Below are 26,977 nucleotides of genomic sequence, written 5' to 3'. Positions count from 1 at the left end.
CCTAACTTATGCCTCTTCCTTATACTTGACTGAAACCTCAATGTATCTATTCATCCGTAGTTCCATACTCTGATCAGCCTTACCCTCCACAGAGCTGAACTCTGTTATCTCACTTTTGAAAGCCTCCCACTTACCAGTCGTTCCTTTACCTAGGAACAGACCACCCCAATCAGCTTTTGAAAGTTCCTGTCTCACACCATCAAAATCTGCCTTGCTCCAACTGAGAACTTTAACTTTTATACAAGGCCTATCCTTTTCCACAACTCTTCCAAAACTTACCGAATTGTAGTCACTGGTCCCAAAGTGCTCCCTTACGAACTCTTCAGTCTTATACCCTGTCTTGTTTCCCATGGGAAGTTCGATGCTCGCTCCTTCTCTTGTCGGAGGAAGTGAGGACGGCAGGTGCTGGAGATCAGAGCCGCGGGTGTGGTGCTGGGAAAGCCCAGCCGGTCAGGCAGCATTCCGAGGAGCAGGAGAATCGACATTCCGGGCAAAAGCCCTTCATCAGGAATGTGGGGGTAGGGGTCCAAGAGATAAATAGCAGGGTGGTAGTGGGGGATTGTAGCTGGGAAGGTGATAGGTAGATGCAGGCGGGGGGGGGGGGGGGGGGGGGGGTGGTGATTGTGATAGGTTGGTGGGGAGGGTGGAGTGGATGTGGGAAGGAAGATGAACAGGTAGGACAGGTCATGAGGGCAGTGCCGAGTTGGAGGGTTGGATCTGGGTTGAGTTGGGAGTGGGGGGGTGGAGGGGAGATGAGGAAACTAGTGAAGTCAGTGTTGATGCCGTGGAGTTGAAGGGTCCCAAGGCAGAAGATGAGGCGTTTTTCCTCCAGGCGTCGGGTGGCTTGGATTCTCTAGTAGGTACATCTATATGTGGATATGGAAAAGTTTCCTTAAACATATTTAACAGATGCTCACAATCCAAGTCCTTAACACTGTGCAGTCCCAGTCTGTGTTTGGAAAGTTAAAATCTTCTACTATTGCAAACCTATTATTCTTTATATTTTAAAAAAATATATATATGAGATTTCTCTACATATTTTTAGATTAGATTACATTACAGTGTGGAAACAGGCCCTTCGGCCCAACAAGTCCACACCGACCCGCCACCCACCCAGACCCCTAACCTAACACTACGGGCAATTTAGCATGGCCAATTCACCTGACCTGCACATCTTTGAACTGTGGGAGGAAACCGGAGCACCCGGAGGAAACCCACGCAGATACGGGGAGAATGTGCAAACTCCACACAGTCAGTCGCCTGAGGCGGGAATTGAACCTGGGTCTCTGGCGCTGTGAGGCAGCAGTGCTAACCACTGTGCCACCGTGCCGCCCATTTGCTTCTCAGTTTCCCTCTGACTGTTAGGGGTCTATCAAGGTACAATCCCATTAGCGTGATCATCTCTTACTTATTTCTCAGTTCTACTCATACAGATTCACTGGACGATCCCTGATAAATATCCTCTCCAAGTACAGTAGTAATGTCTTCTCTAATTAAAAACTCCACTCCCCCTTCTCTCTTGCCTCACTTTCTATCGTTCTTCTAGCATTTAAACCCCAGAACACTGAGCTGCCAAGTCTTGTACCTCCCTCAGACATGTTCCTGTCATCCCTATGATATCCCAGTCCCATGTAACCGTGCATACCTTAAGTTCATTAGCCTTACTTGTCGGACTCTTTGCAGTGCAATAAATGCAGTTTAATTTTTCAGAGTTCGCTGAATTGCTCGAATTATCTGCCTTATCTAATTAACTTGATGTCTTTAACTTCAGAACCATCCTAATCTGTTGCTCTATTCTCAATACTGTTTCGGATCCTTCCACCCCCTCAACTCCCCCCACCCAACACCCAACTAGTTTAAAACTTCCCTAACTGAACTAGCAAATCTCTCCACCAGGATATTGGTTCCCCCTCCAGTTCAGGTGAAATCCATCCCTCTTGAATGGTCATCTGTTTCGGATTAGTGGATGAGGATAACTACAAGTCCAGACACCATTCCTGATGAAGGGCTTTTGCCCGAAACATCGATTTTTCTGCTCCTCGGATGCTGCCTGACCTGCTGTGCTTTTCCAGCACCACTCGAATCTTGACTCCGATCTCCAGCATCTGCAGTACCCACTCTCACCATGGAAAACTCCCCTGTTCTTCGAATCATAGAATTCCCTGCAGTGTGGAAACAGGCCATTAAGCCCAACAAGTGCACACCGACCCTCCGAAGAGTCCCACGCAGACCTGAGAGAGAAAACGCAGAACACTTTTCGGATTAATGTCTGATCTGAGGGACAGCACTTTGGACAGTGTGGCACTCCCTCAGTAACGCACTGCCTGGACTATGTGTTGGAGTCTCTGGAGTGAGATTTGAACCTCTGACTCAGAGGATGGGGGGGTTCTCACTGAGGCGACAGCTGAGATGCAGTGTTCTTTCTCTTCACTACAAACCAGGTTTGGGACCGCTGCTTGTTTATTTGGTCATGCAGAATCTTTCGGCCTCACTTATACTGCTGGCTCTGCATCGATTCAACAGGTCGTGAAATACAAAGATTTCCTTGGGTGTGCCATTCATTGGTCTTAGAACATTTTGAACGCCAGAGGAGGATGCTCTGCTACCAGTGGGAAAGAATGTGAAAAGTGAAAGTCTGGAAACATTAACAACACAGAAGTTAATGATTTGAACTTCACGTCACATCTAGGCTGGGGCCATTGCTGTAATTGAGAGGCCCAAGCATTGATGCAGCTGTACTTAAGGAGTGATCCCTATGAATCTGTTCAACGCTCTTAAAGGAGTTGTTATGAAGAGACAGAGGGAAACTGATTCTCTGATGTTGGTGTCGATAAAGAGGGTGTACAGCTTTAACGTTAGAGTTACAATACTGCGAGACGATGCTGGGGATCACACCTTCACGCAAAGCGAGAGGGAGGAAATCCAGGTCAAGTAACAAGTTTCCATATTGATGTTTCTCAATAAGGATACAAAGTGTCACGGAATAAGAACTGCATGGGACAGACATAAAGGGGGCTGAATGGCCTCCTTTCATTTCTCTGTCTCCATCTCTGGAAGTAGACGGCAGTGTTCGCTAAACTGGTTCAGCTTGGCCTATTGCGTTGGGCCTCACTTCAAACCCAGGAGTCCCAAGCCTGGATCGTGAGCGGTTTGGTATAATAAGGTTGGAGGGGACTCTGTGATTCCTCTGCTTGTCAAAACTGCCACGACCTTTTGTGAACCTCAAGCCAAAAGGAGAGAACTGTGAATCACAAGCCAATTTAATTGGGTGTCAGATTTCACCGGGAAACGCTCCCCCCATTTTCAATTCCATGCAGTTGAGAAGTTGACAGGACGTAAACATCTGTCAATTTCCCCAGTGTTTTTGGGGTGCTCAGAGTTCAGAGAGTGACAATGGGCTTTGTAATGGTCCTCTAGGAGGGAGGAGAAAATCTTGCATTAATTCAGGGCAAGATACTCACCACTTACGAAGCAAAGACAGGAAGCACGTGGGAGCACATCACCGACATGTTCCCCTCTTAGCCCCTCACCATCCTGACGTGGAACACTATCCCCATTTCTTCAGGTCAAACTCCAACAGCACATGGACTGCAGTGGTGCAAGAAGGCAGCTCACCCCCATCTTCTCAAAGACAATTAGGGACGGGCAATAAACACTGATCAGATCGGGCTATTGTGGTTCAGCGGTAGTGTCTTGAATTCAGGAGGCCTGAATTCAAGATTAGAGTGGTGCTGGAAAAGCACAGCGGGTCAGGCAACATCCAAGGAGCAGGACAATCAACGTTTCAGGCAAAAGCCCTTCATCAGGAACAAAGGGCTTTCGCCCGAAACATTGATTTTCCTGCTCCTCGGGTGCTGCCTGATCTACTGTGCTTTTCCAGCACCACTCTAATCTTGACTCTAATCCAGCTCTGGCCTGAATTCAAGTCCACTCCAGGGATGTGTTGATAACAGGTTGATCATAAATTGAATACTCACCGAGCCAGCGATGTCCACATCCCCCTCGACAAATTTTGAAAAATTTGATGAGAAGGGGCCATGTAAATGTCTTGGTGATTGAGTGGAGGATTGTCTGGACTGTCTACCTTGTGATGCCTTTTCAGCGCGGTCTTATCCTGGTCAGCTCAGATTCTCTCTCTCTGTTCATCTTGCTGTTTTCCCTCCCTTGGTCATAGGGTTTGACTGGAGTTTGCATTTCAAATGGGAGCAGATACCTATTGAACAGAAGATGGTGCAGTCTGACCCGACCGAATCAATACGGTAAGCACTGGATTCAGCCCAACGTGCTCAGGGGCGGTGTCTGATCAGAAACCCACGCAGACACGGGGGAGAATGTGCAAACTCCACACAGACAGTCGCCAGAGGCTGGAATCGAACCCAGGTCCCTGGCAGCAGTGCTCACCACTGAGCCAGCAAAGGAGGAATTTAAACTAGAATGGGAGGGGGGGGTGGGGACCTGAGCGGGGAGAATCAAGGATAGGAACAAAGAAGATAAAAAGCAAAAATGGAAGGCGGGAAAACCAGGGTGGGAAACAAATGGGGACATAGTGCAAAATAAAACTAGACTGACGAACAAGGTAAAGAAGACAAGTCTGAAGACATTGTGATTGAAAGCATGGAACATTTTCAATAAGGTAGATGAATTAACAGATGTATGTAGCTATGATACAGTTGTAGTTGTGGAAACATGGGGGTTGTAGGGTGATTAACCCCAGGCCTCCCTCCCATCCTTCTCCTCTAACCTAACTTTAAGTCCACAGGTAAGCTACTCAGTGTTCTTGTTTTGGAGACTAAGTGTAGAGTAATGGCAGTGGAATGTTCCTCCTGCAGGATGTTTGAGGTAGGGGTGAGCACCGATGCTCCTGCCAACTTCATCTGCAGGAAATGCAGTCAGCTCCAGCTCCTCACAGACCGCGTTAGGGAACTGGAACTGGAGCTGGATGGACTGAGGATTGTTCGAGAGGCTGAGAGGGTGATAGATAGAAGCTACATAGTTACACCAGAGAACAGAGGTAGCTGGGTAACAGTTAGAGGTTGGAAGGGGAGGAAGCAGGCAGTGCAGGGTTCCCCTGTGGTCGTTCCCCTCAACAATAAGTATACCGCTTTGGATACTGTTGGGGGGGACGGCCTAGCAGGGGTAAGCTGCAGTGACCGGGTCTCTGGCACGAGGTCCAGCTCTGAGGCTCAGAAGGGAAAGGGGGAGAGCAGGAGAGTGCTAGTTATAGGGGACTCTGTAGTTAAAGGGACAGAGAGGCGGTTCTGTGGACATGGGCGAGTCTCTCGGATGGTTTGTTGCCTCCCGGGTTCTAGGGTCCGAGACGTCTCAGACCGTGTCTTCAGAATCCTTAAGGGGGAGGGTGTGCAGCCAGAAGTCGTGGTACACATTGGCACCAACGACATAGGTAGGAAGAGGGGTGGGGAGGTCATTCAGGAGCTCAAGGAGTTAGACTGGAAGCTAAAAGCTAGGACAGACAGAGTCGTCATCTCCGGGTTGTTGCTGGTGCCACGTGACAGTGAGGCAAGGAATAGGGAGAGAGTGCAGTTGAACACGTGGCTGTAAGGATGGTGTAGGAGGGAGGGCTTCAGGTATTTGGACAATTGGACTGCATTCTGGGGAAGGTGGGACCTGTATAAACAGGACGGGTTGCACCTGAACCAGAAGGGCACCAATATCCTGGGGGGTAGGTTTGCTAGCACTCTTCGGGGGGGTTTAAACTAATTTGGTAGGGGGATGGGATCCGGACTTGTAGTCCAGCAAGTAAGCTAGCTGTGTGTCAGGATGTCCAAGACTGTAGGGAGGCTGTGGAGAAGGTAGCACTGACAGGGACTACTTGCGGACACAGAGATGGGCTCATGTGCGTATACTTCAACGCAAGGAGTATCAGAAATAAGGTGGGTGAACTTAAGGCGTGGATCGGTACCTGGGACTACGATGTTGTGGCCATCACGGAAACATGGATAGATGAGGGACAGGAATGGCTGTTGGAGGTTCCTGGTTACAGATGTTTCAGTAAGATTGTCTGTGGGGGGGGGGGGGGGGGGGGTAAAAAAGGAGGGGGCTGGCATTGCTAATTAGAAATGGTATAACGGCTGCAGAAAGGAAGTTTGAGGGGGATCTGCCTCTGGAGGTAGTATGGGCTGAAGTCAGAAATAGGAAAAGTGCAGTCACCTTGTTGGGTGTTTATTATAGGCCCCCCAATAGCAGCAGAGATGTGGAGAAACAGATTGGGAAACAGATTTTGGAAAGGTGCAGAAGCCACAGGGTCGTAGTCATGGGCGACTTCAACTTCCCAAATATTGATTGGAAGCTCTTTAGATCAAGTAGATTGGATGGGGCGGTGTTTGTGCAGTGTGTCCAGGAAGCTTTTCTAACTCAGTATATAGATTGTCCGACCAGAGGGGAGGCCATATTGGATTTGGTACTTGGTAACGAACCGGGACAAGTGGTGGGCTTGTTAGTGGGTGAGCATTTTGGTGATGGTGACCACAATTCTGTGACTTTCACCTTGGTTATGGAGATAGATAGGTGCGTGCAACAGGGCAGGTTTTACAAAGAACAGATACGACGTGTCTTTGATATGTATGTACCTGTCAGGCAGGAAAGAGATGGTCGTGTGAGGGAGCCTTGATTGACGAGGGAGGTTGAATGTCTAGTAAAGAGGAAGAAGGAGGCTTACATAAGGTTGAGGAAACAGGGTTCAGACAGAGCAGTGGAGGGATACAGGATAGCCAGGAGGGAGCTGAAGAAAGGGATTAGGAGAGCTAAGAGAGGGCATGAAAAATCTTTGGTGGGTAGGATCAAGGATAACCCCAAGGCCTTTTATGAGTATGGGAGAAACATGAGAATGACGAGAATGAGGGTAGGTCCGATCAAGGACAGTGGTGGGAGACTGTGTATTGAGTCGGAAGAGATAGGAGAGGTCTTGAATGAGTACTTTTCTTCAGTATTTACAAATGAGAGGGACTGTATTGTTGAAGAGGAGAGTGTGAAACGGACTGGTAAGCTAGAAGAGATACTTGTTAGGAAGGAAGATGTGTTGGGCATTTTGAAAAACTTGAGGATAGACAAGTCCCCCGGGCCTGACGGGATATATCCTAGGATTATATGGGAAGCAAGAGAGGAAATTGCAGAGCCGTTGGCAATGATCTTTTCGTCTTCACTGTCAACGGGGGTGGTACCAGGGGACTGGAGAGTGGCGAATGTTGTGCCCCTGTTCAAAAAAGGGAATAGGGATAACCCCGGGAATTACAGGCCAGTTAGTCTTACTTCGGTGGTAGGCAAAGTAATGGAAAGGGTACTGAGGGATAGGATTTATGAGTATCTGGAAAGACACTGCTTGATTAGGGACAGCCAGCACGGATTTGTGAAGGGTAGATCTTGCCTTACAAGTCTTATTGAATTCTTTGAGGAGGTGACCAAGCATGTAGATGAGGGTAGAGCAGTGGATGTAGTGTACATGGATTTTAGTAAGGCATTTGATAAGGTTCCCCATGGTAGGTTTATGCGGAAAGTCAGGAGGCATGGGATAGAGGGAAATTTGGCCAGTTGGATAGAAAACTGGCTAACCGGTCGAAGTCAGAGAGTGCTGGTAGATGGTAAATATTCAGCTTGGAGCCCAGTTACAAATGGAGTTCCGCAGGGATCAGTTCTGGGTCCTCTGCTGTTTGTCATTTTTATTAATGACTTGGAAGAGGGAGTCGAAGGGTGGGTCAGTAAATTTGCAGATGATACGAAGATTGGTGGAGTTGTGGACAGTGAGGAGGGCTGTTGTCGGCTGCAAAGGGACTTAGATATGATGCAGAGCTGGGCTGAGGAGTGGCAGATGGAGTTCAACCCTGCCAAGTGTGAGGTTGTCCATTTTGGAAGGACAAATAAGAATGCGGAATACAGGGTTAATGGTAGGGTTCTTAGTAAGGTGGAGGAGCAGAGGGATCTTGGGGTCTATGTTCATAGATCTTTGAAAGTTGCCAGGTGGATAGAGCTTGTAGGAAGGCCTATTAGGTGTATTAGCGTTCATTAGCAGAGGGATTGAATTCAAGAGTCGTGAAGTGATGTTGCAGCTGTACAGGACCTTGGTTAGGCCACATTTGGAGTACTGTGTGCAGTTCTGGTCGCCTCACTTTAGGAAAGATGTGGAAGCTTTGGAGAGGGTGCAGAGAAGATTTACCAGGATGTTGCCTGGAATGGAGAATAGGTCGTACGAGGATAGGTTGAGAGTGCTAGGCCTTTTCTCATTGGAATAGCGAAGGATGAGGGGTGACTTGATCGAGGTTTATAAGATGATCAGAGGAATAGATAGAGTAGACAGTCAGAAACTTTTTCCCTGGGTACAACAGAGTGTTACAAGGGGACATAAATTTAAGGTGAAGGATGGAAGGTATAGGGGGGATGTCAGGGGTAGGTTCTTTACCCAGAGAGTGGTGGGGGCATGGAATGCGCTGCCCGTGGGAGTGGTAGAGTCAGAATCATTGGTGACCTTTAAGTGGCAATTGGATAGGTACATGGATGGGTGCTTAAGCTAGGACAAATGTTCGGCACAACATCGTGGGCTGAAGGGCCTGTTCTGTGCTGTATTGTTCTATGTTAAAATCAGGGGTACGGTATTCAATATTTAGGAAGGAGATTCAAATTGGGAAATGGTGTTTATAGAGTTATAGAGTCATTGAGTGATACAGCACGGAATAGACCCTTCAGTAATTTCAATTCATGCCGAATATAATCCCAAACTAAACTAGCCCCACCTGCCTGCTCCTGGCTCATATCCTTCCAAACCTTTCCCATTCATGTATCCATCCAAATGTCTTTTGAACGTTGTAATAGTACCCGTATCCACTATTTCCCCAGGAAGTTCATTCTACACCCTCTGTATAAAATAGCTGCCTCATGTCTTTTTTAAACCACTCTCCTCTCACCTTAAAATGTGCCCCCTAGCCTTGAAACTTCCTGTCTTCAGAAAAAGACAATTGCCATCAACTCTACCTATACCTCTCATTATCTTATAAACTTCTGTCAGGTCATCTCTCAACCTCCTATGCTCCAGTGGGAAAAACTCCCAGCCTTTCTTTATAACTCAAACCTTCCATACCCAGCAAGCCCAGTATTCAGCCCATTCCCCTCTAAATCTTCCCCATCCATCCACCTGTCCAGATGACTTTTAAATGTTGTAATTTTACCAACCTCCACCACCTCGTTCCACACACACACACTACCCTGTGCATGAAAATTCTGCCCCTCAGATCCCTCTTAAATCTTTCCCCTCTCATCTTCAACCGATGCCCTCTAGTTTTGGACCCCCCTACCTGGGAAAGGGACCTTGGCTATTGTTTAGTAAAGGAATAAATCAATGTAATAACCAGGAAGAATATTGGAAAATCTGGCTGTGGAATCTGAATAGATGGGGATAAGAAACACCGTGAGGTTGTTGGGGGTTGTCTATAAGCCCCCAGACAATAGTGGAGATGTAAGGGGAAGGCATTTAACTGTAAATCAGAGAGGTATGTGACTGGAATCTTGGGTGATCTTAATGTACTTGGTGCTTGACAAACCTTACTTGCAATGTCATAGAGTCATAGAGACATACAGCACGGAAACAGACCCTTCGGCCTGACCCCTCCATGCCGACCAGATATCCCAACCCAGCTAGTCGCCTCTGCCAGCCCCTGGCCCATATCCCTCCAAACCCTCCTATTCATATACCCATCTAAATGCCTCTTAAATGTTGTAATTGTACCAGCCTCCTCCACATCCTCTGGCAGATCATTCCATACACGTACCACCCTCTGTGTGAAAAAGTTGCCCCTTAGGTCTACTTTTCTATCTTTCCCCTCTCACCCTAAACCTATGGGCAGCACGGTGGCACAGTGGTTAGCACTGCTGCCTCTCAGCACCAGGGTCCCTGGTTCAGTTCCAGCCTCAGGCGGCTGTCTGTGTGAAGGCCGCACACTTTCCCCGTGTCTGCGTGGGTTTCCTCCGGGTGCTCCGGTTCCCTCCCACAGTCCAAAGATGTGCAGGTCAGGGTGAATTGGCCATGCTAAATAGCCCATAGTGTTAGGTGCATTAGTCAGAGGGAAATGGGTCTGGGTGGGTTACTCTTCGGAGGGTCGGTGTGGACTGGTTGGGCCGAAGGGCCTGTTTCCCACACTGTAAGGAATCTAAATTAATCTATGCCCTCTAGTTCTCGACCCCCAACCCCAGGGAAAAGACTTTGTTTATTTACCCTATCCATGCCCTGATTAATTTTGTAAACCTCTATAAGGTCACCCCTCAGCCTCCGATGCTCCAGGGAAAACAGCCCCAGCCTGTTCAGCCTCTCCCTATGAGTCAAATCAAGTTTCACAACATCTTTCCGATAGGAAGGAGACCAGAATTGCACACAATATTCCAACAGTGGCCTAACCAGTGTCCTGTACAGTCGCAACATGACCTCCCAACTCCTGTACTCAATACTCTGACCAATAAAGGAAAGCATACCAAACGCCTTCACTATCCTATCTACCTGCGACTCTACTTTCAAGGAGCTGTGAACCTGCACTCCAAGGTCTCTTTGTTCAGCAACACTCCCTAGGACCTTACCATTAAGTGTATAAATCCTGCTAAGATTTGCTTTCCCAAAATGCAGCACCTCGCATTTATCCGAATTAAACTCCATCTGCCACTCCTCGGCCCATTGGCCCATCTGGTCCAGATCCTGATGTAATCTGAGGTAACCCCCTCTTCGCTGTCCACTACACCTCCAACTTCGGTGTCATCTGCAAACTTACTAACTGTACCTCATATGCTCCCATCCAAATCATTTATGTAAATGACAAAAGTATTGTAAAGGAGGATTTCCCGGAGTGTGTAAATAATGGGGTTTTTCTTAGACCTTTGCATTGAGAAACAGGCTACTCTTGAACAGAACTTGCTGCAGAAACTCAGCAGGTCTGCCAGTATCTGTGGGGAGAAGGCAGAGTTAACGTTTCGAGTCCAGTGACTCCTCATTAGAATCCACCGGGCCGGAGTCACCGAACGCAGAACATTAACTATCCAGCAATTTCTGTTTTTTTGTTTCAGATTTTCAGCATCCGCAGTTCTCGAGTTTTATTGCTATTCTAAGCTTCTGACTGATCATCGAGAAAGGATTAGTTAACAATCTTGTTGTATGGGATCGCTTGGGGAAGAGAGACCAGAACAAAATGGCATTTTCTGTTAAGACGGAGGGTGGAGTAGTTGGATCTGAAACTAGGGCGTTGCAAGTAAATAAAGGAAAACTATGAGGGCACTGGGAGTGTCAGTCTGGAGTTGAAGCCCAAGATACTGGAGTGAGACTTGAATTGACATTCTGGTAATAGTACTGAAGACTTGTGCTCCAGATTTGGCACTTTACTAGCCAAGCTGTTTCAGTACAATTACAATGCTGGCATTTATCCGACAATGTGGAAAATTGCCCACGTATGTCCTGTACACAGAAAAGCAGGACAACTCCAACCTGGTCAATTATCGTCCAATCAGTCTCCTCTCCATCATCAGTAAAGTGATGGAAGGGGGTCATCAACAGTGCTATCAAGGAGCACCGGCTCAGCAATAACCTGCTCAGTGATGCCCAGTTTGGGTTCCACCAGGGCCACTCAGCTCCTGATCTCAAACATAGAGAAAAGAAAGGGTTCAGAAAAGATTTACAAGGACGTTGCCAGGGTTGGAGGATTTGAGTGATAGGGAGAGGCTGAACAGGCTGGGGCTGTTTTCCCTGGAGCGTCAGAGGCTGCGGGGTGACCTGATAGAGGTTTACAAAATTATGAGGGGCATGGATAGGATAAATAGACCAAGTCTTTTCCCTGGGGTGGGGGAGTCCAGAACTAGAGGGCGTAGTGGGGATGTTCATCGATGATTGCGCAGTGTTCAGTACTATTCACAGCTCCTCAGATACTGAAGCAGAAAGTGCTCAAATGCAACAAGATCTGGACAATATCCAGGCTTGGACTGACAAGTGGCAAGTAACATTCACGCTACACAAATGTTAGGTAAAGACCATTTCGAATAAGAGACACTCTAATCACCACCCGTTGACATTCAATGGTGTTACCATCACTGAAGCCCCCATTAACAATATCCTCCAGGTTACTATTGATCAGAAACTGAACTGAGCTAGCCATATAAACACAGTGGCTACTAGGACAAGTCAGAGGCTAGGAACATTGTGGTGTGTAACTCACGTCCTGACTCCCCAAAGCCTGTCCATCATCTCCAAGGCCTACGTCAGGCATGTGATGCTGTTGGGTGCAGCTCCAACAATACTCAAGAAGCTTGACACCATCCAGGACAAACACCTACTCCCTCCACCACCGACATTCAATTGTAGCAGTGTGTGCTATTTCAAGTTGCACTGCGGAAATTCACCAAGGCTCCTTCGGCTGCATCTTCCCAACCTGCGACCACTTCCATCTTGAAGGACAAGGGCCACCTGATCTATGGGAACACCATCACCTGCAAGTTCCCCTCCAAGCCACTCACCATCCCTGATTTGGAAACATCACTGTTCCTTCAGTGTCACTGAGTCAGAATCCTGGAATTCCCTCCTTCAGGATCATTGTGGTTCTACCTACAGCACATGGACTGCCTTCAAAAAGGCAGTTCACCACTACCTTCTCAAGGGGACAACTAGGGATGGGCAATAAACACTGCAGTGTCAGCCACGAAGGTATGAAAGAAAACCCATGACTGGTGCTGCATTTTCTCTCTGTAGGACCCCAGTTATTGCTGGAGGGATATTTGTCATCAATAAATCCTGGTTCAACCACCTCGGGAAATATGACACACAGATGGACATTTGGGGCGGTGAAAATTTTGGTAAGCGTTTGTAACTTTAGTATGAGATTGCTAATGACTGATTGCTATTGTTGCTTCATGGTGGATGTTTGAGATAGAAACTGAAACAGGAAGCTCACTTGCTGCTGTTAGCCATGACCAGGTGAATTCCTCTGATCCTTTTTGAACTGCGGCCATAGAATCATTCATGTCCACGTGAGGAATTGATTGAGTATTTGCTTGGCCTCTCATTAAGAGGACAGCTCCTCTGGTAACGCAGCACTCCCTCGGTGCTGCAAAGCCTCCACTATAAGGCAACCCAACCACCCCGAGGCTCAACACTTCAACTCCCCCTCCCCCTCCCACTCCACCAAGGACATGCAGGTCCTTGGACCCCTCCATCACCAGACCATAGCAACACGACGGTTGGAGGAAGAGCGCCTCATCTTCCGCCTGGGAACCCTCTAACCACAAGAGATGAACTCAGATTTCTCCAGTTTCCTCATTTCCCCTCCCCCCACCTTGTCTCAGTCCCAACCCTCAAACTCAGCACCACCTTCCTAACCTACAATCTTCTTCCTGACCTCTCCGTCCCCACCCCCACTCCGGCCTATCACACTCACCTTATCACCCTCACCTTAACCTCCTTCCACCTATCGCATTTCCAACTCCCCTCCCCCAAGTCCCTCCTCCCTACCTTTTATCTTAGCCTGTTTGGCACACTTCCCTCATTCCTGAAGAAGGGCTCATGCCCGAAACGTCAATTCTCCTGCTCCTTGGATGCTGCCTGACCTGCTGCGCTTTTCCAGCAACACATTTTCAGCTCTGATCTCCAGCATCGGCAGTCCTCACTTTCTCCTAAGTGAAACTTTTCCCCAAACCCCCTTGACTCTGAACTTGGACAGCATGGCCCCTCAGCTGATACTTGGGAAAGGGAGGAGTTGTGGAGATTCCATATCCTGATGGGACGGTCAATGAAAGGTTTGTCATCGCTGTCCAACATGGCTGCCAGTGCCTGATGGGTAGTGTGAGGGTGGGAGTAGTAAGTTTGGTGAGTTTGCTCTGTACCTGTCTATGGAACAGCTGATCCAGACTCTCTGATGCTACCAAACTACAAGAAAAATGTATCGTCATTCTTCTGTGCAAAGAATCCCGTTTCCAATAAATACAAGGCATCACAGCCCCAGCATATTCCTGTAGGAGTGCGTCAGGGCAGTGTCTTCAGCTGCTGCACCAATGACCTTCCCTCCATCATAAGTTCAGACGTGGGGATGTTCACTGATAATTACGCACTGTTCAGCACTGTACATGACTCCTCAGACAGTCCGTGTTCAAACGCGGAGATAGTGAGGATGCAACAAAACCTGGACAATATCCAGGCTTGGTTTTCAAGTGACACGTAACAGTCGTGCCACACAAATGCCAGGCAATGACCACCTCCAATTGAGACAACCTAGTCACCACCCCTTGACATTTAATGGTGTTATGATCACTGAATCCTCCACTATCAATATCCTGAGGGTAAAAATTGGCCAGCAACTGAACTGGACTCACCACATGAACACAGTGGCTACAAGAGGAGGTCAGAGGCTAGGAATTCTGCAGTGAGTAACTCCCCTCCTGACTCCCCAAAGCATGCCCACCATCTACAAGGCACAATTCAGGAATGTGATGGAATACTTCCCACTTGCCTGGATGGGTGCAGCTCCAACACTCGAGAAGCTTAGCACCATCCAGGATAAAGCAACCCACTTGATTGGCATCACATCCACAAACATCCACTCTCTCCACCACCAGCGCTCAGTAGCAGCACAGAGAAACCACTCCCTGAGAAACAGAACAGGAAATGACATCACCATAGGAAACAACATCATCACAGGAAATGACATCACCAACCCAAGGAAACCCAAATACATAAGTAGAAAGCAGGCTACACCACCAGTGCTTCATCCGGAGGCTCACTGATGATATCACCTAGTATGATGACGAAACATCTGAAAACAAACCTTCCAGCTCAGCAAGCGAACCTACATCCAGAACCTCAACCTGAACGACAAATCTTCTCAAAACTTGCTAACAGTGTACTGTTTACAAGATACACTACAGAAATTCACCAAAGACCCTTCCAAACCCGCGAGCACTTCCATCTAGAAGGACAAGGGCAGCAGATACATGGGAACGTTGTGCCCTGCAAGTTCCCCTCCGAGCCACTCACTATCCATTATAGAGTCACATAGCTGAGTAAGCAAGCCCTCTTGTCATGCAGTGAAACCTGTGAACCAGGAAGCCCAGGTTCAAATCCCACTTGCCCCAGAGGTATGTAATAACATCTCTGAGCAGGTTGATGAGAAAAATAGATTAAGTTTTTGAAAAACAAGCCTCTTTGGCTCACCATTCTATACTAACCAACAAACATTCAACTACACCAGTCCCATTTTCTTGCAATTAGCCCACAGCGTGCAATGAGCATTTTAAGTGCTCATCCAGACGCTGATTAAATGTTGTGAGAGTACCCACCTCTACCACTCTCTCATGCAGCACATTCCATATTCCCACCACCCTCTGGGTGGAAAGAAAAACTCTCTCTCAGATCACTGACTCCTCATCTTAAACTCAGCCCCTTTTGGTCTTATGGAGAAAAAAGGTTCTCACTCTGTCTATGCCCTTCATAACTTTGTAGCCCTCAATCAGATTCCCCTGCTCAGCCTCCTCTGCTCCCAGGAAAGCAAACCCAGTCTCTCCTCATGACTGAGATTTTCCATCCCAGGCAACATCCTGTGATTCTCCTTGAAACCGTCTCCAGCGTCGTCACTGCATTCTCGGAGTCTTTCCGAGAGTGTGTGACCAGAACCGCAAACTGCATTCTATCTGTGGGCCAACCGATGTTTCATAAAGTTGTAACAAGAATTCCTTGCTTCTATAATTCTCCACTCTGGCTACTGAAGGTAAGTATACAGTCTGCCTTTTTCGCCTTGTGTATCTGTGCTGACACTTTCAGGACTTGGGGACTTGTACACCAAGTCCCCTTTGTTCCTCAGTCCTTCTCTGCGGGCCTCCCATTCACTGTGTATACACTTCCCTTACTATTCCACAATACATCACCCTTCGACTTGTTGGGATTAAGTTTCACCTGCCATTGCTCTGCCCCATTGCCAGCTGATCGATATCAGACCCTTCTCCTGACGATCAACAGCACCACTAATTCTACCTTCTGCATTCACATCCAAGTCATTACAAGTTGTTACATAACAAATATAGCAAAGGGTCCCATCACCTTTCCCTGAGGTATACTGCTAGTCATAGGCTTCCAATTAAAAAAAAACAACCATCCACCAGCACCCTTAGCCTCCTGATTACAAGCCAGTTTTCGATCCAGTTTGTCAGCTTGCCTCGGATCCCAAGGGCCCATACCTTTTGGACCAGCCTTCCATGTGGAATCTTGTCAAAGACGTTGCTTACGTCCATGTAAACCACATCAACTGCACGACCGTCATCAATATGTGCAGTCGCCTTTTCAAAAATGTTTGAGTAAATTAATCAGGCAGGATCTCTCTGTAGGAAATCTGTGCTGACTCACCCTGTGCTTTTCCAGCAACGCATTTTTAAGCTCTGATCTCCAGCATCTGCAGTCCTCACTTTCTCCTAACCCTGATCCATCCCTGTTTTTCCAAATGTTGATTAATCCTCTCCCTCGGCGTGTTTTCCAATAATTTCCCTCCCACAGACTCTCTGCTCTGTAATTATCTGGCCTATCCCTGCTGCCCTTCTTGAACAAAGGAACCACATTAGCCATCCTCCAGTCATTCAGCACTTTACCTGTGGCCAGCAATCTTCTCCCTTACCTCCCATAGCAGCCTGGGATACATCATGCCCCAGGGATTTACACACCTGTCTGCCTGTTAAAATATCTAATACCTCCTCCTTATTAATCTTAACATGCTTTAAAACCTCACCATCCCAACTGAAATCTCCAGCTACAATGTCCCTCTCCTCCGTGAATACAGATGAAAAATATTACTTTGAAACCTCAGCTACATCCTTTGTCTCCACACACAAGTTGCTCCCCACATTTTCCCTCTTCCTCTCAATATACTTACAAAATGCTTTGAGTTTTTCCATAATCCTGTCTGCCTAAGATATTTTGCGGTCCCTCTTTGCACCCATTTGTTTTTATAAAGCAACCCCCTAGATTCTCTCTACCTCTGAGGGGCATCCCCAGTTTTTAGTGGATATCAACATTCCTGGCTGTTGCTGGGTTAAATTCCCTCCCTGACGGCATTGCGGGTCTACCTACAGCACATGAATTGCAGCGGTCAAGAAAACAGCTCACCACCACCTTCTGGGGGGATGGGCAATAAATGCTGACCCAGCCAGTGGCACACAGATTCTTTTGAAGGCATAATGAAGCCTTGAGTTTTCACCTTAAGTCTCTCTACCTCCCCCAACACTTCAACATTCTGTGACCCTGGACTGAGTTCTGTTTGGTAATCATTCCTCATGAAGCCATTTGACTGGATCACCATCCAGTCAGGCTCGCTACATACAAGTTGTGTTTCATTGTTAAAGGTAAGAGGGTTCCCTCTTAGATTGAAGAGAGTTATGGGTGCAGGTCTGGGAGGAAAGGAATATTTTTGTAACGGATCGGCAGCTGCTGAGGGGGTTATCGCCCTGTGAGTTTATTCCTTCAGAGCAGTTTTTGTGACCATGGAAGTATTGATTGGTAGAAGGCATCTGCAGTGTGACCAGATCCGGTGGAGGAACGCAATCTCTGCTGGAAGAGGTTGGGATGGCAGGCACTGGGGAGGAGCAGGGACTGGGAAGGGGAAGGCAGTGGGGAAGGGAGGGTCACGGTTGGTGAGGGGCAAGCAGGAAGGAGAGGTGGGTATTGAAGGTGGTCATGGACTGGGGAGGGTCAGGCAATGGGGAGGGTCAAGGACTGGGGAGAGTCAGGCAGCATGGAGGGGCAGGGAATGGGGAGGGGCAGTCCGAAAATTGGACAAACACTTTAAGGAAATAAACCTGAAGGAGTGAAGGGATATCGTTGGCAAATAGGCCTGACTGCAATGGCTTCTTGGAGAGCCAGCATGGATGCGATGGGTGGAATGGCCACTTCCTCTACTATTCTGACAAACCTGTTACAAGCATTAACAAGTTGAGGTGGGGTGGGTGGGAAATGAGGCCATTCAGCCCCATGGCCCTGGTAGATAATCTACATCAACACCATTTTCCTGCACTACCTCTCTGATGTGTTTAATAATCTTGGAGATTCCCATTGTGCAGCCTGGTTACCGAGGTGGTCAAAGCTGAACATGAGAGCTGGACAGGTCTTCGTTAATCCCATAACTTCTCCACTCTGTTGCAGAGCTGTCTTTCCGTGTGTGGATGTGCGGAGGGAGCTTGGAGATTGTCCCGTGCAGCCGTGTGGGACATGTCTTCCGCAAGAGGCACCCATACAACTTCCCAGAGGGCAACGCGCTCACTTATATCAGGTAACACTCTCCTATAGGCTCACTTATATCAGGTAACACTCTCCTATAGGCTCACTTATATCAGGTAACACTCTCCTATAGGCTCATTTATATCAGGTAACACTCTCCTATAGGCTCACTTCTATCAGGTAACACTCTCCTATAGGCTCATTTATATCAGGTAACACTCTCCTATAGGCTCACTTCTATCAGGTAACACTCTCCTATAGGCTCATTTATATCAGGTAACACTCTCCTATAGGCTCATTTATATCAGGTAACACTCTCCTATAGGCTCACTTATATCAGGTAACACTCTCCTATAGGCTCACTTACATCAGGTAACACTCTCCTATAGGCTCACTTACATCAGGTTACACTCTCCTATAGGCTCACTTATATCAGGTAACACTCTCCTATAGGCTCATTTATATCAGGTAACACTCTCCTATAGGCTCACTTCTATCAGGTAACACACTCCTATAGGCTCACTTACATCAGGTAACACTCTCCTATAGGCTCACTTATATCAGGTAACACTCTCCTATATGCTCACTTATATCAGGTAACACTCTCCTATAGGCTCATTTATATCAGGTAACACTCTCCTATAGGCTCACTTATATCAGGTAACACACTCCTATAGGCTCACTTATATCAGGTAACACTCTCCCCCAGGGCTCACTTATATCAGGTAACACTCTCCCCCAGGGCTCACTTACATCAGGTTACACTCTCCTATAGGCTCACTTATATCAGGTAACACTCTCCTATAGGCTCACTTATATCAGGTAACACTCTCCTATAGGCTCATTTATATCAGGTAACACTCTCCTATAGGCTCATTTATATCAGGTAACACTCTCCTATAGGCTCACTTATATCAGGTAACACTCTCCCCCAGGCTCACTTATATCAGGTAACACTCTCCTATAGGCTCATTTATATCAGGTAACACTCTCCTATAGGCTCACTTACATCAGGTAACACACTCCTATAGGCTCACTTATATCAGGTAACACTCTCCTATAGGCTCACTTATATCAGGTAACACTCTCCTATAGGCTCACTTCTATCAGGTAACACACTCCTATAGGCTCACTTACATCAGGTAACACTCTCCTATAGGCTCACTTACATCAGGTAACACTCTCCTATAGGCTCACTTATATCAGGTAATACTCTCCCCCAGGCTCACTTATATCAGGTAACACTCTCCCATAGGCTCACTTATATCAGGGAACACTCTCCCCCAGGGCTCACTTATATCAGGTAACACTCTCCTATAGGCTCACTTTCATCAGGTAACACTCTCCTATAGGCTCACTTACATCAGGTAACACTCTCCTATAGGCTCACTTATATCAGGTAACACTCTCCCCCAGAGCTCAATTATATAAGGTAACACTCTCCTATAGGCTCACTTATATCAGGTAACACACTCCTATAGGCTCACTTACATCAGGTAACACTCTCCTATAGGCTCACTTATATCCTATAGGCTCCTATAGGCTCACTTATATCAGGTAACACTCTCCCCCAGGGCTCACTTACATCAGGTAACACTCTCCTATCGGCTCGCTCATATCAGGTAACACTCTCCCATCGGCTCACTTATATCAGGGAACACTCTCCCCAGGGCTCACTTATATCAGGTAACACTCTCGTATAGGCTCACTTATATCAGGTAACACTCTCCCCCAGGCTCACTTATATCGGGTAACACTCTCCAATAGGCTCACTTATATCAGGTAACACTCTCCCCCAGGGCTCACTTACATCAGGTAATACTCTCCTATAGGCTCACTTATATCAGGTAACACTCTCCCATAGGCTCACTTATATCAGGTAACACTCTCCCATAGGCTCACTTATATCAGGTAATACTCTCCTATAGGCTCACTTATATCAGGGAACACTCTCCCCCAGGGCTCACTTACATCAGGTAACACTCTCCCCCAGGGCTCACTTATATCAGGTAACACTCTCCTATAGGCTCACTTACATCAGGTAACACTCTCCTATAGGCTCACTTATATCAGGTAACACTCTCCCCCAGAGCTCACTTACATCAGGTAACACTCTCCTATAGGCTCACTTATATCAGGTAACACGCTCCCCCACGGCTCACTTATATCAGGTAACACTCTCCTATAAGCTCACTTACATCAGTTAACACTCTCGTATAGGCTCACTTATATCAGGTAACACTCTCCCCCAGGCTCACTTATATCGGGTAACACTCTCCCATAGGCTCACTTATATCGGGTAACACTCTCCCCCAGGGCTCACTTACATCAGGTAACACTCTCCTATAGGCTCACTTACATCAGGTAATACTCTCCTATAGGCTCACTTATATCAGGTAACACTCTCCCATAGGCTCACTTATATCAGGTAACACTCTCCCATAGGCTCACTTATATCAGGGAACACTCTCCCCCAGGGCTCACTTATATCAGGGAACACTCTCCCCCAGGGCTCACTTACATCAGGGAACACTCTCCCCCAGGCTGACTTATATCAGGTAACACTCTCCTATAAGCTCACTTACATCAGGTAACACTCTCCTATAGGCTCACTTACATCAGGTAACACACTCCTATAGGCTCCCTTATATCAGATAACACTCTCCTATAGGCTCACTTATATCAGGTAACACTCTCCCCCAGGGCTCACTTACATCAGGTAACACTCTCCCATAGGCTCACTTATATCAGGTAACACTCTCCTATAGGCTCACTTATATCAGGTAACACTCTCCCATAGGCTCACTTATATCAGGTAACACTCTCCTATAGGCTCACTTACATCAGGTAATACTCTCCCATAGGCTCACTTACATCAGGTAACACTCTCCTATAGGCTCACTTATATCAGGTAACACTCTCCTATAGGCTCACTTACATCAGGGAACACTCTCCTATAGGCTCACTTATATCAGGTAACACTCTCCCATAGGCTCACTTATATCAGGGAACACTCTCCCGTAGGCTCACTTATATGAGGTAACACTCTCCCCCAGGCTCACTTATATCAGGTAACACTCTCCTATAGGCTCACTTATATCAGGTAACACTCTCCTATAGGCTCACTTACATCAGGTAACACTCTCCTATAGGCTCACTTACATCAGGTAACACTCTCCTATAGGCTCACTTATATCAGGGAACACTCTCCTATAGGCTCACTTATATCAGGTAATACTCTCCCATAGGCTCACTTATATCAGGTAACACTCTCCTATAGGCTCACTTATATCAGGGAACACTCTCCCCCAGGGCTCACTTATATCAGGTAACACTCTCCCATAGGCTCACTTATATCAGGTAACACTCTCCCATAGGCTCACTTATATCAGGGAACACTCTCCCCCAGGGCTCACTTATATCAGGTAATACTCTCCTATAGGCTCACTTATATCAGGGAACACTCTCCCCCAGGGCTCACTTATATCAGGTAACACTCTCCCCTAGGCTCACTTATATCAGGTAACACTCTCCCCTAGGCTCACTTTTATCAGGGAATACTCTCCCCCAGGGCTCAATTATATCAGGTAACACTCTCCCCCAGGCTCACTTATATAGGGTAACACTCTCCCATAGGCTCACTTATATCAGGGAACACTCTCCCCCAGGGCTCACTTATATCAGGTAACACTCTCCCCCATGCTCACTTATATCGGGTAACACTCTCCCATAGGCTCACTTATATCAGGTAACACTCTCCCCCAGGGCTCACTTACATCAGGTAACACTCTCCTATAGGCTCACTTACATCAGGTAATACTCTCCTATAGGCTCACTTATATCAGGTAACACTCTCCCATAGGCTCACTTATATCAGGTAACACTCTCCCATAGGCTCACTTATATCAGGTAACACTCTCCCCCAGGGCTCACTTATATCAGGTAACACTCTCCCCCAGGGCTCACTTACATCAGGGAACACTCTCCCCCAGGCTCACTCATATCAGGTAACACTCTCCCCTAGGCTCACTTATATCAGGTAACACTCTCCTATAGGCTCACTTATATGAGGTAACACTCTCCCCCAGGCTCACTTATATCAGGTAACACTCTCCTATAAGCTCACTTACATCAGGTAACACTCTCCTATAGGCTCACTTACATCAGGTAACACACTCCTATAGGCTCCCTTATATCAGGTAACACTCTCCTATAGGCTCACTTATATCAGGTAACACTCTCCCCCAGGGCTCACTTACATCAGGTAACACTCTCCCATAGGCTCACTTATATCAGGTAACACTCTCCTATAGGCTCACTTACATCAGGTAATACTCTCCCATAGGCTCACTTACATCAGGTAACACTCTCCTATAGGCTCACTTATATCAGGTAACACTCTCCTATAGGCTCACTTACATCAGGGAACACTCTCCTATAGGCTCACTTATATCAGGTAACACTCTCCCATAGGCTCACTTATATCAGGGAACACTCTCCCGTCGGCTCACTTCTATGAGGTAACACTCTCCCCCAGGCTCACTTATATCAGGTAACACTCTCCTATAGGCTCACTTATATCAGGTAACACTCTCCTATAGGCTCACTTACATCAGGTAACACTCTCCTATAGGCTCACTTATATCAGGGAACACTCTCCTATAGGCTCACTTATATCAGGTAATACTCTCCCATAGGCTCACTTATATCAGGTAACACTCTCCTATAGGCTCACTTATATCAGGGAACACTCTCCCCCAGGGCTCACTTATATCAGGTAACACTCTCCCATAGGCTCACTTATATCAGGTAACACTCTCCCATAGGTTCACTTATATCAGGGAACACTCTCCCCCAGGGCTCACTTATATCAGGTAACACTCTCCTATAGTCTCACTTATATCAGGGAACACTCTCCCCCAGGGCTCACTTATATCGGGTAACACTCTCCTATAGGCTCACTTACATCAGGTAACACTCTCCCCCAGGGCTCACTTATATCAGGTAACACTCTCCCATCGGCTCACTTATATCGGGTAACACTCTCCCCCAGGGCTCACTTATATCAGGTAACACTCTCCCATAGGCTCACTTATATCAGGTAACACTCTCCCCCAGGGCTCACTTATATCAGGGAACACTCTCCCCCAGGGCTCACTTATATCAGGTAACACTCTCCCATCGGCTCACTTATATCAGGTAACACTCTCCTATAGGCTCACTTATATCGGGTAACACTCTCCCCCAGGCTCACTTACATCAGGTAATACTCTCCTATAGGCTCACTTATATCAGGTAACACTCTCCTATAGGCTCACTTATATCAGGGAACACTCTCCTATAGGCTCATTTATATCAGGTAATACTCTCCCATAGGCTCACTTATATCAGGTAACACTCTCCTATAGGCTCACTTATATCAGGGAACACTCTCCCCCAGGGCTCACTTATATCAGGTAACACTCTCCCATAGGCTCACTTATATCAGGTAACACTCTCCTATAGGCTCACTTATATCAGGGAACACTCTCCCCCAGGGCTCACTTATATCGGGTAACACTCTCCTATCGGCTCACTTACATCAGGTAACACTCTCCCCCAGGGCTCACTTATATCAGGTAACACTCTCCCATCGGCTCACTTAGAACATAGAACATAGAACATAGAACAATACAGCACAGAACAGGCCCTTTGGCCCACGATGTTGTGCCGCACTTCTATCCTAGATTAAGCACCCATGCATGTACCTATCCAAATGCCACTTAAAGGTCGCCAATGAATCTGACTCTACCACTCCCTCGGGCAGCGCATTCCATGCCCCCACCACTCTCTGGGTAAAGAACCCACCCCTGACATCTCCCCTATACCTTCCACCCTTCACCTTAAATTTATGTCCCCTTGTAACACTCTGTTGTACCCAGGGAAAAAGTTTCTGACTGTCTACTCTATCTATTCCTCTGATCATCTTATAAACCTCTATCAAGTCACCCCTCATCCTTCGCCGTTCCAACGAGAAAAGGCCGAGAACTCTCAACCTATCCTCGTACGACCTATTCTCCATTCCAGGCAACATCCTGGTAAATCTTCTCTGCACCCTCTCCAAAGCTTCCACATCTTTCCTAAAGTGAGGCGACCAGAACTGCACACAGTACTCCAAATGTGGCCTAACCAAAGTCCTGTACAGCTGCAACATCACCTCACGACTCTTGAATTCAATCCCTCTGCTAATGAACGATAATACTCCATAGGCCTTCTTACAAACTCTATCCACCTGAGTGGCAACCTTCAAAGATCTATGTACATAGACCCCAAGATCCCTCTGTTCCTCCACCTGACCAAGAACCCTACCATTAACCCTGTTATATCGGGTAACACTCTCCCCCAGGCTCACTTATATCGGGTAACACTCTCCCATAGGCTCACTTATATCAGGGAACACTCTCCCCCAGGGCTCACTTATATCAGGTAACACTCTCCCATAGGCTCACTTATATCAGGGAACACTCTCCCCCAGGGCTCACTTATATCAGGTAACACTCTCCTATAGGCTCACTTATATCAGGTAACACTCTCCTATAGGCTCACTTACATCAGGGAACACTCTCCCATAGGCTCACTTATATCAGGTAACACTCTCCCATAGGCTCACTTATATCGGGTAACACTCTCCCCCAGGGCTCACTTATATCAGGGAACACTCTCCCCCAGGCTCACTTATATCAGGTAACACTCTCCCCCAGGGCTCACTTATATCAGGTAACACTCTCCCATATGCTCACTTATATCAGGTAACACTCTCCTATAGGCTCACTTATATCAGGGAACACTCTCCCCCAGGCTCACTTATATCAGGTAACACTCTCCCCCAGGGCTCACTTATATCAGGGAACACTCTCCCATAGGCTCACTTATATCAGGTAACACTCTCCTATAGGCTCACTTATATCAGGTAACACTCTCCCCCAGGGCTCACTTATATCAGGTAACACTCTCCCATAGGCTCACTTATATCAGTTAACACTCTCCTATAGGCTCACTTTTATCAGGTAACACTCTCCCATAGGCTCACTTACATCAGGTAATACTCTCCCATAGGCTCACTTATATCAGGTAACACTCTCCTATAGGCTCACTTATATCAGGTAACACTCTCCCATAGGCTCACTTATATCAGGTAACACTCTCCTATAGGCTCACTTTTATCAGGTAACACTCTCCCATAGGCTCACTTACATCAGGTAATACTCTCCCATAGGCTCACTTATATCAGGTAACACTCTCCTATAGGCTCACTTATATCAGGTAACACTCTCCCATAGGCTCACTTATATCAGGTAACACACTCCTATAGGCTCACTTACATCAGGTAACACTCTCCCATAGGCTCACTTATATCAGGTAACACTCTCCCACCGGCTCACTTATATCGGGGAACTTCATCCCATAGGCTCACTTATGTCAGGGAACGTTATCTATAGGCTCACTTATATCAGGTAACTGTTTCCTATAGGCTCACTTACATCAGTTAACTGTTTCCTATAGGCTCACTTACATGAGGGAACAATTTCCTATAGGCTCAGTTATATTAGGTAACTGTCTCCTATATGCTCACTTATATCAGGTAACCGTTTCCTATAGGCTCATTTACTTGAGGGAACTTTTTCCTATATGCTCAGTTATATTAGGTAACTGTCTCCTATATGCTCACTTACATCAGGGAACTGTCCCCTATTGGCTCATATATATCAGGTAACTGTCTCCTATATGCTCACTTACATCAGGTAAATATCTCCTATAGGCATGCTTAAATAAGGTAAACATCTCCTCTCGGCTCGCTTATATTTGGTAAATGTCTCCTTTTGGCAGACTTATACAAGGTACACATCTCCTATAGGTTCACTAATGTAAGGTAATTATCTCCTATAGGTTCACTCCTATAAGGTAAATCTCTTGTAGGCTCATTTATATAAGGTAAATGATTCCCATAGACTCACTATATAAGATAGACATCTCCTACAGGCTGTTATATAAGGTAAATATTTTATCGAAACTCATTTATATAAGGTAACCATCTCCTATAGGTGCATTTATATAAGGTAAATGTCTCCTATAGACAGACTTATACAAGGTGCATCTCCTATAAGCTCAATTATATGAGGTAAGCATCTCATATAAAGGCTAACAAAAAAGGTAAGTGTCTTAAATAGGCTCACTCATATAAGGTAAATGCCTTCTATAGGCTCATTTACATAAGGTTTGCATCATATATCAGCTCACTTATATAAGGTAAGTGTCTTACATATGCAATATATATGACTGACTCCTAACTGCCTTCTGAAGGAGTTTAGTAATTCACTCGATTGTATCAATCGCTCTATAATGTCAACAAAGAAATGAAACTGGGTTCACTCCCAGACAGAAGGGAGAGGCCCTGGGAGGCCTCAACACTGACTGTGGATCCCATTTAATCTCATGGCTGCAGGTTGAACACGGGCAAGGAAAACTGCTGATTACCATGCACCATCCTTTCGGCTGATGAATCAGTCCTCTTCCATGTTGAACAACACTTGGAGGAAACGCTGAAATTGGCAAAATGTTCTCTGGGTGGGGTGCTCAATGTCCACCACCAAGAGTGACTCGACAGCAGCGTTACTGATTGAGCTGGTCGGGTCCTAAAGGATATAACTGCCAGACTGGGTCTGCAACAGGTGGTGAGGGAACCAACAAGAGGGAAAAAATATTCTGGTTGGCAGATAA

General features: G+C 46.8%; 1 protein-coding gene across 1 annotated transcript in view; it reads left to right on the top strand.

The window, feature by feature from the left end:
• Nucleotides 1-26,977, top strand: part of LOC140476010 (polypeptide N-acetylgalactosaminyltransferase 16-like) — a 113,987-nt gene that overhangs the window by 55,324 nt on the left and 31,686 nt on the right. Inside the window, exons 7-9 of the mRNA XM_072567914.1 lie at nt 4,175-4,259; nt 12,722-12,825; nt 18,146-18,272. Coding sequence (XP_072424015.1) covers nt 4,175-4,259; nt 12,722-12,825; nt 18,146-18,272 — 316 coding nt within the window. The remainder of the gene's footprint in view (nt 1-4,174; nt 4,260-12,721; nt 12,826-18,145; nt 18,273-26,977) is intronic.

This window comes from Chiloscyllium punctatum, chromosome 4 (genome assembly GCF_047496795.1).
Source record: "Chiloscyllium punctatum isolate Juve2018m chromosome 4, sChiPun1.3, whole genome shotgun sequence".
NCBI lineage: Eukaryota > Metazoa > Chordata > Chondrichthyes > Orectolobiformes > Hemiscylliidae > Chiloscyllium > Chiloscyllium punctatum.
The sequence above is the reverse complement of the archived record's forward strand: the minus strand, read 5'-3'. Positions and strand labels throughout refer to the sequence as shown.